The sequence below is a fragment of the Sturnus vulgaris genome, chromosome 6 (genome assembly GCF_052056855.1).
Source record: "Sturnus vulgaris isolate bStuVul1 chromosome 6, bStuVul1.hap1, whole genome shotgun sequence".
Taxonomy (NCBI): domain Eukaryota; kingdom Metazoa; phylum Chordata; class Aves; order Passeriformes; family Sturnidae; genus Sturnus; species Sturnus vulgaris.
In genome coordinates this window covers 1256555-1272961 of record NC_142248.1, presented here as the reverse complement: position 1 = coordinate 1272961, position 16407 = coordinate 1256555, and the positions used below count along the sequence as shown (strand labels likewise).

At 47.8% G+C, this 16407-nt stretch overlaps 1 protein-coding gene across 1 annotated transcript in view; it reads left to right on the top strand.

Annotated features, from left to right (window-relative positions):
* The window catches only part of CD81 (CD81 molecule), a 29833-nt gene that overhangs the window by 13010 nt on the left and 416 nt on the right, over positions 1-16407 (top strand). The window contains exons 3-7 of the mRNA XM_014887305.2: positions 8656-8753; positions 11883-11957; positions 14607-14714; positions 15288-15383; positions 15704-15793. Coding sequence (XP_014742791.1) covers positions 8656-8753; positions 11883-11957; positions 14607-14714; positions 15288-15383; positions 15704-15793 — 467 coding nt within the window. The remainder of the gene's footprint in view (positions 1-8655; positions 8754-11882; positions 11958-14606; positions 14715-15287; positions 15384-15703; positions 15794-16407) is intronic.

The following is a 16407-nucleotide window of genomic DNA, read 5'->3' as shown; positions in this document are numbered from 1 at the left end:
AAGCGTCCTGAGCTGGGGTGCGGTTTTCCACTTAGCTTTTGGGGTGTGGAAGGGCTTTGCTTTGCCTCTATCTAGGCTTTGTGTGTTTTGTTAGTAAATCCTCTGCTGGGCAGTGTCTCCTCCCTGGACCATGGTGGCGCAGGGGAGGAGTGTGAGGTTTTGGGTATACAGTGGTGGGGTGAACTTGGCCACCGAGGCTGCTGCCAGCACACCCTGTCATCCTGCTGGGTGTCACTGTCCCAACAGAAAGGCAGGAGGGTTTTTTTTGGTGGGGGTAATGCTCCCAAGCCAGTCAGGCAGCAAAGCCTGAGGGAGGCAGGTGGGGGACAGCTGAGAGCAGCCATGGCTTGGGACTGAGGTGGTGAATGTGCCTGTGAGTGCTGCTGGGGCATGGAAGGGACATGGGCTAACGGGAACACAGGCTTCCTTAAGAGTGAATCAGACTGTCTCACCATCTTCCTCAGAACAAATGCCATCCAGGATAATGATTTCTGCCCTGGAAACAAGTTCAAGCTGCTTTTCACGCAGACTGGTCTAGAATAAATGGGCCAGAAAGCACAGTAAGGCTTTGAAGTCTTTTTTACAAATGAATACGTATCTGAGTTGAACTGCAGCTGCAAGCTTTCATGGGTGTCTTCAGGAGTTTGGAAGTCCTGTCATGAGGTTTTGCTGGGCTCAGGGAAATCTGACCCTTGCAGAGAGGAGGGACTGCTAAGTGGCAGTGCATAGGGTGGAGATGGGGCCATCTCTCTGAGCTTTCCCCAGGTTTGTCCATTGTCCTTACAGGACATGAGGATGCCGTGGCCACTCCTGCCATGGGTCCCAGATGTGACCAGCAGTGCAGAGCATCCCAGCCTAGCACCCAGACTTGTGTTGGCTGAGTGGTTGTGGAGGATCTATCCCTTCTATCCATAACTTAACTAGCCTTTTTAGCTAATTTAGCTCTGTTAGCCTTTTCAGGACTGCCTTGGATGAAAAGCAGTGATTTCTGGGAGGTTTTCATTGCAGAGAGGGCTCAGCAGAGCTCCAGTGTGTTGCCAAGGCTCTAGAGGACAGCAGTGCTACAATGGCTGTGGACCTGCCATGAGCAATGAGAAGGTCTTGGTTTCTGTTCTCACTCTCATCCTTGTCCCCATCCCTCTGAATATGTTAGGCATCTTCTAGAGGTGGTGCCAACTTCCATACATTGTGAGGTTAGACTCAACAGCACATCTTTTGCTCAAAGATGTTCACATCTTTTGTCATGAAAGGGCAAGAGAAGAGCCTTTGATTCTGTAATAAACACCAGTCAAAAACCACCTTCAATCTTAGATGAGGTGCTACAGGGATCCCTGTGGATGCACACAGCTGGTTCAGGACTGGTTTCTTCTCTCACCCATTTTGTGCTCTATTTTTCAAGGCTCCCTGCATGAGAGATTTTCCACCAGACACATGAGCTGTGGCCAGGCTTCCATGCTTGGCAGTGGAAACCAAGGTTTGCATTTGGCCTTGAACCACACCGAGCAAAATGGATTATTAAAAAAATTATATATGTGGATTTTTAAAAATAGAAGTACATGCATTTTTCTGTCTTGGACATAAACTTACTTAGAGTTAAAGACAATTTAATTATTTAGTCCCTTAAAGGAAAAAAAACAAAGGCTGAGTTTTACTTCTTCTAGATTTTCCTCTAATCACCATCAGATCAACTTCTTCAATAATACTGGAATTATTTTTAAAATAGTAGTTTTAAGGCAAAACACATTTTTAGTATTTTCCTTTCTGGCTTACACCATGTATCTGACAGTACAGGGGTTTTTTTTGTATTCTTATCACAGAATTCAATTTCTCTTAAGAAAGTAACATGTTATTTTATTGCATTTCCATTTAATTGTAATTCATTCTATCTTGGTCATGACCAACCCCTGTGCTTCATTTACTCTGCAGACTAAAACTGGTTATGTCTTTAAAAATACATCAGTACCATCAGGTTATTTTGGGTTCAGATCTATCCGACTGCAACTAAGGTAGTTGTTGTTTTCCTTTGTCCCCTCCCATTGGCTTTGCTGCCCTGGACCTGTGCCAGAGGTGGCTCCTTGCTCTTCAGAGCTGTTTAAACCTGTAGCTTTGGCAGTTTTCCTTAGAAAACCTGCACTGTGTTTGAAGCATGCAAAACCTACAAGGAATCCTCCAGTGGGATTTGTACTCTTTTCGTGGTGAGATCCCAGGGCACACAGAAATGCCCAGAAGTGCTGTAGGCTGGGCCAGCATATTCCAGCCTGGCCCTCCTGTGCTGTGCCACCATTGTCCATCCATCTTCCCATCCTGGAGATGTGCCGTAGACTCCCTCCCGGCTTTTGCAGGTGTGCTGAATTTACAAAACTTGAGTCTCCTTTCCATGTTTCCTGGGTAGGCAAAGGAGAAGAAACCTGACTGTGGCATCTGCGTGGGGTGGATTTGGGTACAAGTGTGTGCACGTGAGGGCATTCTTTGGGGCTTTCCCCACCACCTCTTCGTTTTTCTGACAGAGGGGTGTTTGTGGCTTCTTCTTGCCATGTTCTTGCAGATGAGGGCAGCATGTCCAGGCTTTCATGTCCCCGTGAGAGCTCTCCATGTTTTGTGACTCTGTTGCTCCATCTGGAAGTCATTAGCAGCTACAGAGCAGCAATGTTTTCCTTGGGAAAGAGGGTGGAGAGGAATGAAGGGGCTTCCCACTTGTCATCTTCCAGCAAACCCTCTCTTTTTCCAGTCCCCCTCTCTCTCACCCCACTTTGAAGAAAGTGCTGCTGCCAGCTCTGCTGGGCCAGTTCCACCAGGCAACTGGACAAAAATGCCTGGGAGACCCTGCTTTGCTGGCTGGATCACACAGACATCTCTTTCCTGCCTCAACCCTGCCCTGGAGGGACTTTCCATTCTCTGCCTGTATCTTGCCCCCAGGCTGCCAGGAAGAACATCATGGTCATTTCTTTGGCTACTGGGAAGGGTGTTCTTCCACAATGGGTGGTGTGGGGTAGGAGGGATCTCCCTGCCCTTGTCTAATGGTCCCACCTTTCCCTGCAGCAGCAGTGGTGATGATCCCAGTGAAGTTCAGCATCTCCAGGCCAGGAGCAACAGCAGGGTGGCACTGAAGTCTCCCTCCCTCCTTTCCTCGGAGGCTTGCAAAACTCTTGGATGTGAAGACTCTCCCCGCAGGAGCCTGCTGGGAGAATAAACATAACTCTTTAGTCTGTTCTCAGCCCCTTTTTAAAGCCCGTCCCATGGGGAGGGCAGGCACAGCTTGGAGAGCTGCCTGGCCTTCCCAGGAGACATGGTGTCATGCTGGGCGGGTGGGGGGGCATTTCTTATTTGATTTCTTTTCTGTCTTTTGGAAATATTGCCGTGGTGACCTGGGGGCAGTGACAGGCTTCCATTTAGCCTAATGAGTTAAGGATGCTGGGAGAGGATTGAAATGAGGGGAGAAGTAGGGTGCTGTCCAGGAATGCCCAGGCCTGGAGCTGCACAGCATCTCTGATGGCATGGTGGGGCACGGGAGGAGAGCTAGCCAGGGCTGACCTGCTCCCTGCTTGTTTTAGAGGGACGCTTCAGTGCTTGTTCCTTCTTTTATTTGTTTTTTCATCGTGTCCTTTTTTTAAGACTGTTTATTTCTTCTTGTTTTCTTTATTTCTCAGCAGGGACAGGACATGGGTTTTACAACCCTGCAGGCACCAGCTATGCTGCTTTAGTGCCAAAGCAAGTACTGACACTGAATACTGCCTTTTTTTGCTCCCTCCCCTGCTCCCAGAACTGAGCATCCTGCTTCCTACCTGGCCCACAGGTAAAGGGCCTTCCCTGGAGGCATCAACTGCTTGAGCTGGGAGCTAAGCTGGCCCCTTGGCTGCTTTTTTTTTCCACTTTCCCAGCTTGTATCAAACCAAGAGAAGCATTCAGTTACTATCAATTTCCTGGCTCTGATATTTGGGGTCTTTTCTAAAGCTTTAGAAGATCCCTGCAGCCCAAAGCAGCACATGCCCTGGTTGTACTGGGGAAAGAGGGACGGTGTTTGGTCCACTGCTGCTGCTTTTTCTGATCATCATGCTCAGGAGGGAGGAGATCATATCATGGTTCCTGTGCTCCTGCTTTGAATTCAGATAAGGAGGTGAAGCTAAGCATGGTTGGTCTCTCTCCTAAAGCTTTCTGCTCTAAGGCTCCATCTCAGAATGAGATAGAGGCAGTATTGGCACCACTCCTCTGACTTCTCCAGGTCCAAGATACAGGTCCTGAGGCTCACAGCTTGCTTTGGTGCGTGGCTGGTTATGTGTGGCCGTTGTAGCAGCCTTTCTTGCTGCTGCCTTATCAGAGAAGCATGCCATGGGATTACAAATCACAGTGTGGTGCTGCTCGAGGACGCCCTGATACCATGAATACCTGTACATGATTTGCTCACCGTGCCTGTTGCTGCAGCTCCAGCTGTTGCCAGGGTTATGCACTGCTGCTGTGTGAGGGGCAGCATGGCTGCAGGCATGCAGATTGCAGTTTATACCTCTCTCATTTTACTTTTTGTTTACGGCAGACAGTGCTGCTTGTTGTAAAACCCCAGAGAAAGCTGCAAAAAAAAAAATGAGCTGGGAAGTGGCATGTGAAAGGCAGATGGAGCCTTGCTCATGCCAAATTGTGCCAGTTTGGGTGGAGCCCTGAAGGAGCAAATGCCATTTTAGTCAGGAGTTCCTCACCCAGGAGAGGATTTCAGGGGTTAACCAGTCTCTGATGCTTACAGAGAGGAGGGGGAGGCTTGTGAGGAGTCTCCTCTGACTTTGAGGAGCATAACGTGCCATTCAGGACGGGGATGACAGGTGCCTTGCTCACAGACAAGGAGCCCAAAACCACACTAGGCGTCATCGTCCCTGTGTGCCAGGAATGAAAGCTAAGCTGTGTCAGGCTGCTTTCTGGGAAAAGGGCTTGGTCGTTTCAGTCTGTGCTGGGATTGCTGTGAAATAGTCCCCCAGCTGCCTGGCACCCAGTCTGAAAGTGGAGATCCCCCCCACCAGCCCCATCCCTTGAGGGGAAGGATGGGTGTGGGAAAACAAACACCATTCCAAACATGTGGCTGGGTACTTGGATTGCCTTCCTTTGCTTTCTCAGCCTTCAGCACGGCATTTTTGTGGAGAAACACCACTGGCATTCCTCGTACAAGATGCTATTGTTGCAGTAAATATTTTGTGCTTGTTTTTAAATAAACTCCGGGGCAGAGTCCTGCTCTGCTGCCTCCCAGGAGAGGCTGTCATGCTCTGGCCCTCGGTAACAAAAGGCGACTCCATAACAGCCGCTTGTTTGTGCCTGGGAATGAAGCTGGCCTTTATTCCAAAAGCCTTCCAGGGTGTTTTTGTGGTTTGCCAAGCTCAGGCCAGTCGTGGCTGCCCTCTCCCCTGCCTGGCTGTGCGTTCCTGCTGCTCCCACTGCACTGCTCGCATCCGCTGGGCTCCGGTCAGGAAGCCGCACGTGGTGCACATCTTCTTCCCTTCCCTCCTTTCCTTCTTGCTGTTTCCTCACTTGATAGTGGTGCTGGCTCTGATGAGGAGCTGGTGAAGTCTTCTCTCTGATGAGAGAAAGGGGAAGCCACTTGACAGTTCAAGGTCTTCGCAGCCTGCTGGGGTGGGAGTTCAGCAGGTCAGGATTGGTTTTGTTTTTTTTTAAGCTGCCAGAAATCCCAGCAAAAAGCAAGTACAGAGGTCACTGGAAAACCTCTCTAAAACAGCAGATATCTGTGTTTCCTCTTAGTCCCCTCCATCAGCTGAGGTTCTCTCAGGGCTTTCATTTCCTAGTTTTCAGAGCAAAACTTTCCTATCCACCAGTGGGTTTTCCTGATGATCTCAATATCAGAAAAACATCTTTTACAGTGACAGCAATCATTCACTGGAAAAACCTCCCCAGAGACACAATAGCGTCCTTGTCACTGAAGGGTTTCAAGATATAATTGGGCAGGGTTCTGCATAGTCTCTCCTACGGTTCCCAGTCTTATGAAAGGTTGGACCAGGTGATCATTTGAAGTCACTTCAGCCTGGGCTGCTCAAGATTGTGATCTCCTGGCAATATTTGTTCGGCCCAGAAGGAGTCTTCAGTGTTTATTTTGAAAAAATTGAGGACAAAACCTTCTATCTGTGGTGACCTGGTTGTTTGGTCTTCAAATGTGCTGCATCTGCTTGTTACCCATATACTGGGGTGGTTAGCATGAATAGTGACTTGTCAGATGTGGAAATGACTTGCACCTAGTACAGCTTTGTCTTCTCTCTGCTGTCCTAATGGGAGAAAAAGTCAGAAACTGCTGCACTCGAGGATGAGGAAAGCTGATTTTCTGACTTGTGATGAAAACTTGTCAGTTGAACTACCCGGTACTTAAAACAGAAAAATCTGCCATGGTTTGGGTTGAGAACCCAAGCCAGCAGCTTCACTGGTACAAGCTGGAGTGGCAAGGACTGTTTCCTGGGCGTCAGCAGCTTCTGGTGACAGTGAGCAGACTGTTTTTTGGGACACCACTGCTGGTATGTTGTTCTTCGTGAGACAGCAGTTCTGCAGCGCCTGACAGTCTCCATCAGTCTCTCTGGGGCTTGGCAGGTGTCCAGCAGACAGCCTTCATTGTACAGGGTTTATTCATGCCACCCCCAAGCCCTTTGGGGCCCCTCTGTCGTGCACACAGCCCAGCCCGCTGTTTGCCATGCTGTCTCCCTGCCCAGCTGCTCCATCTCCTGTTATCTCAGCCACTGGGACAAACCCGCTTCCCTGCACTTCAGGCAGCCCTACAGAACGTCATCTGCTGGCCTGTCCTTCCCAAGAAACCCTCCTGGGAGGTTTCTTCTGCTTGTTTGTCCTTTCTTTGCACACCTTCACCTAAGGAGGTGTCTCATACCCGCTTGGGGAGCTTTTTGCCTGTTTTTGTGGCTCCTGGTTGCTGCTGAAGCCCCTTCAGAACCCGTCAGGAGGTGCCACCGTGCCGGCAAGGATGTCGGTGTCTCCGGCCACAGCTCCCGTCAGGTTTTGTGAAGAGGGGCTTCCTGCGGGGTCAGCCTGCTCCATTGTGGCACTTCCCTTGCAGCTGGCTTCCTCCCTCCTGCAGTGCCTAAAAATAGTGAGCACGGTGCTGCTGAGAAGCACTGGAGAGCACCGGAGCCGCTGGGGCGGCGTTTCCGTCGCCGCCACTCGCCAAGGCTGCCCGTGCATCAGGCCTGTGCTTTGGGTGTGCTGCTGGTGATTTCTGTCTCAAAGACGGAAGGAGTGGGAGCCAAAGCCCAGCCTTTCCCAAGCTGGAAGAATCTGCAAGGGAATGTTAAAAAAGGAGAGACTGTTATTGTGTATCTGGTGTTTTAGGGAAGAGTTTGCTTCGCTTGACTCTGCTCTCAATGCCTGGCCTTTAGACTTTGCACTTTAATTATCAGAAGATTTTTTAAAAGCTACAGCGATAAGAAAAACGTTAAACATGACAAGCATGTACAAACAGTTTTAATCTTGAGCTCTGTTTATATGTTAGGGCTGTTCCTAAGGGAGAGCTGACAGTCTGATTAATAACTATGAAACATTTTCACTCATAGCAGAAGAAAACATTTCATTAAAGGGATGTGTCTCCCAAGCACTAGTAAGATTCACTGTGTCGCTGTTACGTCTGAAGTGTCCCATATTCTTTTATCTTCATCATGTTTTTTTTTTTCTTCACTGTCCACTAGAAAGAGTGACTGCAGCCTTACCTGATTTGTAAATTTATGCATGTATCAAATTGCTTTTGAATGGGAAGTAAGAGTAGTAGAACCACAATACTTGAGAATATTAGTTAACCAAAGATGCGCTTGATAATATAATATGCAAGTAGTATAATGCACTAATGATAAATATAATTTGACACCAGCAGAAAGCTGTGTCCAGTTTAACTGAGCTGGTAGTGTTTGGCTGAGTAATTACTATGGCTTCACCAGTCTCGTGGTAGTGAGACCATGGTGATTACTCACGGCAGCAGACTTGGGCCTTGAGCTAAGCTCTTGTTTCCTGAATGAATAAACTCTTATTCCTGTGTTTTCTGAACCACTCCCAATGCCTTGTTTCAAGCTCTGAACTAGTTATGGTGCAAGTTGCCTGTGCAAATTCAGTAAGTCAAAGTAAAAAATGTTGTATTCTCTGTGGAAGAGCCTAAAACAAAAAAACCCACCGGATTTTAAGTGAGATGCTTAAGCAGTACTTTCCCCTTGATTTTGAGGTTTATCCACCTTTAAAATGTTAGCCAGATAAATATTTGTATGATGTTTAATATAAATAAACCATGTGCCTTACTGTTTATTTTACAGGGATATGCTAACTAATCATTTACATCTCTGCTTAAATATTTAAAGCAGCATGCCAGAGGAACTCCCTGCCACAGCTCTGAGGATGCTGTAGGGCCCTTCTCTTGCCTCCTACATCCTTTGCCTAGTGCTACTCTCAGCATTTCCTCTCATTTCAGCGGTGATGGAGTTATTAAAGCTCCAGTGTTGGCAGCTTCAAACACTTTGAGACCCAACTCATGTGCACGCTGTGTTCTGCTGTGTCTGCTGCCACCTCTGCTCACACCTCCTCAGCCTTAATTCTGCACAGCCAGGAGCCAGAATGTCCAGCCAGGCACGAGGGTGCTGCTGGACAAAGCTGTGCAGTAACGTGTGTGTCTCTCATTTTGCCTTGCAGGAATCTACATCCTGATTGCAGTCGGGGCTGTCATGATGTTCGTGGGATTCCTGGGATGCTACGGTGCTATTCAGGAGTCTCAGTGTCTGCTGGGAACGGTAAGAGACACGGAGCTTTGGAAGTCACTTGGCACCCTGATTTCCCTGCTGGATGGCACGTGGCTGTGCTTCTCCTGCTGGGGGCTTTTCCAGCAAGTAGGGCTGGGAGGACGTGTGAGCATGTAGGATTCTTAGAGATTCTTTCTCTATTATATATGAACCCCACCTTGCTTTTATCCCCCGTGGTCTGGCTGTCTTACCAAGCACCCACTACACCCTCTTTCTTACCTGGTGTCCCCTACAGCATCCCCTCACTCTGTTTCAAGGCTGCCTGTAGTAATTCTAGTTCTTTTAAGGAATCATTTACTATTTTTATCTGTTTGGACAAGGAAACAGCAAAAACTTTCCATAATTTCTTAGTGAGAACATCTAGGTACATCCTGGAAAATCCATTACTGAAGTGCTACAGGCGTCCCTGATGTGAGGCAGCAGCTCAGGATTCCTGGCACAGGATGAGCTTAATTGGATAAACTGTAGCTACACCAAAAGCCTTTACCTTGGGAGCAAGGGAGACCCATTTATTTAAAATAAGTTCCCACATGTGGTTCAGTTTAAACTTGATGCATAAAAAATAAAACTGGAAGGGTAAAACATAATTTTCTTATGTTTTTTTTTTTTTTTAATTCAAATGACTTTCCAGCATTTGGCTTCTTTGGGCTGGAGGATTCTTGGTACTGGTGTAGCAGCTCATGGGTGTGGGCTCAGCTGGGACAGAGGGAAATGGAGCTGCTTCCCCTCACTCTTGCAGATAATTTCACCTCTGGTTGCTGCTGATTCCCAATAATAAGGGGATGCTTTTCCCCAGTGTTGATAAAGCACTTCTGAGCATAGTGATTGGGAGCTTCTGTAGGAGTTGGCAGGCATTATCCCAGCTGCTGGGAACATGAGGAGCCTGCACACAAATGTGACAGGGGTTGTTGGAGCAGAGTCTGGCAGCTTTGGACTTTTGTTTTGTTAATGCAATTGATTACAGATCCCGAACTACCCCTCACTCCCTCCTGAAGTCAGAGGATTAGAAGGGCAGATGGTTAAATGTACCCGAGGTCTGACAGGGAAACCGGCTGCTCTGGCTGAAATTAGCAGCTCTAGCTGCTGTGCACTGCCTGTGTTTGCTCACACCTTGGCTTGCCAAGAAAAGTCTGGAGATGCCCCATGAGGATGCTTTCCTCTGGCCAAGGCTCCCACTGTGTTCCAAGGACATTTCCAGGCAGCATCCTCAGGCTGTTTCAGGGAAGCAGCAGTGCTCCCCTTTCCTCCACCTAGCTGAGGGAGTGACTCTGGGCTTCCTGCAAAAGGGAAAAGTACCAGGAAGCTCCGTGCTATTAAAATCCTATGCCAAAGGTGGCATGGAAGCTGAGCAGCAAGATCTGTGGAAGACAGGATTGAGCCACTTGGCATGGAGCAGGCACTGCTCTCTGGAAAGGAGCTGGGATACAGCCAGCTGCCTGGCCAGGAGCACAACTGTGTTCTCACAGCATCAAACTGCATCTCCTGGTGTTCTGCAGCCAACTTACAGAAGAACTGAATCCACAGGAAGTTGTACCTCCAAATCTGGCATAAATGAACCATCCTTCACTGAAGGGTAACTCCTGCAAGAGTGGGCCCTAGTGCTTAACCAGACTTACAGTGGCATTGCACCCACAGTTTAGGGTGATGTGAGTCCTTGGGGAGGATGTTTCTACAAAATTAGGCATAGATAAATGTTTACATAGGAGTTGATTGTTCAGGAACTGGACAAGGATGTTGGAAATCCTTTCCTGCTGTCAGGTTAATAGTCTTGTTTCCATTTTGCTGATAACCCTTTGCTTTTGCATGCAAGAGCCAGGTCATGGCATCATTTTGGAAACTCCTGTTTCCTCTGTTTTTGGAGAAAATGTCCTGGATGTGTTTTGAGCAGAGACTGTTCAGGAGCCAACAGGGGCTGTTTACCCACCCTATACTGTAATTTTGTCTCTCCTTGACTACATTCACCTCTTTTGCTTCTTGACTTCCATGGCAACTTCTCCCACTTTGGGGCTTTTCCCAGGAAGAAGTCACTGAGAGATGCTGTTGCAGAGATGAAGTTGGCTGCATATGAAGCATGACTCTCTGTGCCTTCTCATGTGACCCTGATGTATGAGTTTATAGCTTCCCAGTCCAACTGATCAACCATCACAATGTGTTCCTGCAATCTGTACAAAAAGGGGGGATGGCAGGGAGGACTGCTGGAATTGCACAAACAGGGTGGGACTGTGGGAAAACGTCACTGTTAGTATTTATGCAAAAAACTGCAGTAGCCTTGCAGGGCTGTGGATGCCAGAGAGCTGGCCATAAATCACACCCTGACACCCCTAGCTCCTCAGCAGCTGAAATGTGCTTTTAACCCTGCACTGGCAGTTCCAGTCCTCGGTGTTGCTATGACCTCCTATTAGAAAGACAAGACACACTTTTATTCATGCAATGAAAGAAGGTATTGGTTTGTTTTTACATCCCATTATACAGAGTTTTACAAACATACTGTGCCTATTTCTAATCAATCAGTAACTAGTTGTTACCCTGTTGGATGGGTCAGTTCACCAGAGGTGTCTACGTGCTGGCTAGCGTCTCTTGTTTGCTTCTTTCTCTTCAATGAATCTGGATAGTTTACACAGGTGCTGTTAACTGTCACAGTCCTAGGATTCTTTCTCCAGGAAATAAGCTATTTTCCACTATTACAGGATTCTATTCTCAGGAAAGGCTGATAGGTTTTCTTACAGGTACACATGCTCAGGTTAGAGTCCAGTCTGTGAAGCCTTACAGGCCTACTGTTCAGCCACCACACCTTGGAGCATTTTTGACAGAGCAGAAACCTGGTCTGGATGGTCCTGCACGTGCATGAAGTGGAGCAGTGTATCTTATGGTACACAGGGCATCTTAATCCCTGCCAGTCCCTTTGTGGGAAAGGTTTTGCTAATCCCTGCTCAATAATGTGGGCATGGGGTGGTGTGTCATGAGTTACAGGACTGGGCTTATTGCATGTATGAGATAGAAAATGGTTTGAAGTCAGATGACACTTTGCTCTGATTTGTCAGTGGAAGTGCTGCTCCACACCTCTCCCCACCTAATTGCTGCAGATATTTTAAAGATCCCTCTCTTGATTTGTCTTTGCAGTTCTTCACTTGCCTGGTGATCCTGTTTGCCTGCGAAGTTGCGGCTGGAATTTGGGGTTTTGTCAACAAAGACCAAGTAAGACTCTAAAACCTGTGTTTGTGGGACTGGGAGGCTGGGGCAGAACTGCAGCAGATCCCAGCATGAGGTAGGATCACAGACTGCTCCCAGACTGAGTAACAGGGACTTGGATTGGAGTGAGGTGTGACCTGGGCAAGCCACCTCAGTCCTCTTGGCCAGGCTGATGAACTTTAAATGTGAGCATTTGACAGTAGCAGCTGCCCCTTAGGGTATGTAATGCTGAGTCTCGAATAAAAATAGCCTGTCTCCTTGGTTCTCCTCCCTGCTGCCACGCTGTCAGTCACAGAGGGAGTCGATTCATGCATGAAGTTGTGAAGGAAAGCCATCTGCAAGTCCTCGGTGCCAGGGAACAAAGAGCGAGCCCAGCGAGTAGTGCCAAAGGGTGGGAATGAGGGAATGAGTACAGGGAGAGCCTGCATTAACGGGATGGCTTGGTGCTTCCTGCTCTTCTCCAGTATCACATAACCTGCTTCAGGCCATTTGTCTGCCAGCACTGGGCTTGCTGTGATCCATAGGCTGTGCACACATGAGGGGTGCAAATCCTGTGTCTGTCCCAGGCACCCTGCTAGGGACTGCTCAGATAAGGTGTGCTGGCTGGAGGAGCTGAACTGGAGGGTGGAAGTGAAAATTGCAGCTTTTCACATTCTGTTTCTGCTCACCTTCCCTTCACTGTGTCACACGTGCTCACACACACAGGTTTGATGTCGAAATTCAGAACTGCTCGTGTATGGGCAGCAAGCTGTGCTGCAGCAAGCTGCAGGCTGGGTGCTGATCACTGGGCTCAGGGGTTTGGAGGACACAAGGGGAACTGCTTGTGCTCAAAGCCAAGGTTAGGCTCTCCGGCAGAGCAGAAAAATTTGTTTACTTTCCTAAGAAATGTTAGCCAGCTGTGTAAGTAGGTGCTGGCCTGCTCAGCTTTCTCATGCATGTGAGCAATGGCTCCGGCTGGCCTGAATGGGAACACCCTTGTAGTCATTCAGGAGAGAGCATGACTTCACTGGAATAAACTCTTCTGTGGCTAAACATATTATTATGCAGGCAGGGTGCTGTTTCCTAGCAACTTTAGCGAGCTAATTAACCTTTGCAGAGGGGCTGTGCCTCCTGCAGATGTTAGTTTGTGAATCCTGAAGAGTCCAAGACGTGCAACTGCAACCGACAGCAAAAAAAAAGGGAAGGCTGGGTAAGGAGGGACCCCACCGCTGTTGTGTCCCATCCTGGGGAGAAATCACTTGGCCAGTAGAGCATAAAGCTGAGAAATGCAGGATTTCCCAGTGCAGAAGTGATGACCTCAGCCCCTAAAATTAATTTTGCAGTTTAAAATGAAGGGTGGCAGTCTGTTGGCATCAGCTAGTTTTGCAGCCTTGATGATGAATGGGCTATTCTGAAGTCTCTGCTCACAAGGCAGGCTTGCTTCTCCCTGACTTGATTGGGAGCAGCCTGGGAGGGAAGCACTGAATGATCCCAGCCACCGAGAGGTGCTTCCAGAAGGGACACCTTTTCACAAAGCTGAAGGCAGTCTCTCCCTCAGCTTGCCTTCTTGGAGATGCTGTAGATTCAGAAAGGGGAGGCAATAAATAGATTTTTAATTTTTTTTTTTTTTTTTTATGTACCAGAATAAAATTGTTTGGTTGGAGAATATCACCCTCCAAAGCAAACTTTTTTGAATAGTGATGAAGTAGTTCTGGGATAATTGATTGAAATCATGCATCATCTTGCTACAATTTCTTTTTTCGTATGCTAATCCAGCCTGTGCTGCCAAGAGCAGATGTTCTAGAAAGCATTTTCCCTTTCTTGCTTTTATGTTTTTGTTTTGCTTCTCTTGTATATCCTTCTTTCATCTCTCTCTCACAAATTTTTGATGGGTGTTAGAGGAGAAGTCACAAGGCCAGTTTCCCCTAAAAGTTAGGAGATTTTTGCCCTGTGGAGCAGGCCCTCATGGGTGCCTGCAGTTCACCAGCTAGGTGGCAGGGTTAGAGGGTGGATGAGGTGTCTCACATAACCACTTGCAGGGCAGCATTGTCCGTGGGGACCCAGCCAGGGTTTTAAATCCATATAAACGCACCTAAGCTTCCTGACCCAGATGAGCTGCCTCATGAGGCTTTAGTGTGCAATCTCCCAAATTCCTGCCATCCCCTCTGAGCCATTCAGTCAGCTGAGGTGCCCATATTTACAGACTTGCCTGTGCACCCCACCTCCTCCTGACTTTTCCAGCATGTCCAGCCTCTGCAGCCTCAGTGGGAAATGTGTTTCCTGCCTGCTTTGTCTATGTGTGGTTCAAAATGAGCCGTTTCTGCATTCCTGAGCCCAGCACTCATCCACGTGGGCTGAAGGCTATCTCAACTTGTGGCTCACCCTTCTGCCTTGGCTGTCTTTATCTCCTAGACAGAACCTGTGGAGCCATTGGATAGTGTTGGCTGGAATCTGCTGGCTGGTGGATGAGGTTCATAATACTTGAGACAGCTGAAGAGGCTGGAGCCTTATGAAAGACAGGCCTTTTTTTATGTGTAAACAAATGGAGTCCAAATCTATTCAAAAACTGTTCATCTTACTCCAAATGCCATTAGAGGGAACCTGTCCTTCAGGCACATCTGCTGGATAGGTTTCCTCCTCCTCTGGCTGAAAGGGAATTTTTCCTGCCTTTTCTAGATAGCCAAAGACGTGAAGCAGTTCTACGATCAAGCGCTTCAACAAGCGCTCATGGGAGAATCAGATGCAAACAACGCCAAAGCTGTAGTGAAGACCTTTCATGAAACGGTAAGATAGTGGCGGTTGTGGTGGAGAATTAATAACAGAGGTCAGGAAAATGGATGGGAAAAACGGAATCTAAAGCAGAAGATGTTACATGCAGGTCTTAGCCTATCAATTTTGCTGTTCTTACATGTTAAGAAGAGTTGTGCTCTCTTCGGTATTCTCTCCATCACATGGTGCTGGGAAGTCTGGACCAAACGCTGATTAAGTTTCCTTTCATTTACCTCAGCACCCCTGATTTAAGTAAAATTCAGTGGAAGAAGAATGTAGCTCTGAGGAATTAATCCTGATACTTGGTCCATTCAGTAGGAAACAGAATTCCTGGAGAGAGCTGGGTTCACTCTTCTCCAGCATATCTATGCCAGATCTTTCTGGAACTATTGTAGGAAGCAGCTGCATTGCATGGAAAGAAAAAAGTTAGTTTGGTTACTTACTTCCTATCCTTGTTTCCCCCTCCAAGATGCCTCCTCAGTCTTGGGTGGCTTCAAGAATGTGCAATTGTGGGGAGAGCATTGCATCAGTGTTTGCTGTCTGCTGATGTTGGCTTTCCATCATTTATTTTTTCCTCTCTCCATGTAGCTGGACTGCTGTGGTTCCGATGCTCTAACAGCGGCTTTCACTCCTTTGTGGAAGGATGACCTCTGCCGAAAGGACTCCCTGAAAAGCTTTTTCGAGGTAGGCACAGCAGCTCTTCAGTCAGCACAGCTGCTTCAGGAAACCTTGGCTGCCAAGGAAATTTGGGGATTTATTGGGAAATAGATAAAGGGGAGAGATTTCATTTATTTGGGCATGGTGTAGAAGGATGTTAAAGATTCCCATTTGGTTCTTCCTTTGCTGTTCCTGCTTGAGTAGGCTGACACGTGCAGAGGGATGAAGTCTGGTTGGAAGTCCTGGGGACATAACTGGGACCAGGGGGAAGCTGACCTGCCTTTCTTGCTGCTGGGGGTGGGTGAGGGGAAAGCAGGCTCTCTGACTGGTGTGCCTCTCTGCCTCAGAACACGAACTGCCACAAAAAAATCGATGAGCTCTTCTCCGGGAAGCTCTACCTGATCGGTATCGCTGCCGTCGTGGTTGCTGTGATCATGGTAAGTGTGGCAGCCTGGTGGGACAGGGAAAAGCCACTTTGGGGCACCCTGGCGAGGGCTGAGTGCTGTGGGGGTGTAACATGGCATCTCTGCAAAGGCTGGGCCCTAGTGCTGGAGGGAGCTCGAGGTATTTGCTGTGTAGCCAAAAAGCTTGTCAGGTGCCACCACTGCTGCCAGTGAGAGATGGGAGGACAGCACCTTGTCTCAAATTGGCCAACTCCATATGAAAACAGCAACAAAGACGTAGCATCCCTGCCCTTACCTCTGGCATCTTAATGTGGAGTGGAATGTTGCATACAGGTACAACTTTATAAAAGAAAGGCCTTATAAAATCAGGCCTTGCTTAGCTGAATTAATAGCTAGCATGTTAAGTTCCCATGAGAAAGAATCACAAGAATAAAAATCAGTTTGCACAACAATCTATTCTTGTAAGAAGGCAGTTTGCATCTGTGAAAAACAAAGTCTATCCCGTGAGAATACACAAAGAAAAAATGTAAGCCCCTGTGTAAAGATTCTTAGCATGTACACACACAAGCACCTTCTAACCAATGAATCGAGTGGCAAGAGAGTTATTAAGCAATTGGAGTTAAACATGAGGTCTTTGAAAACTGTAT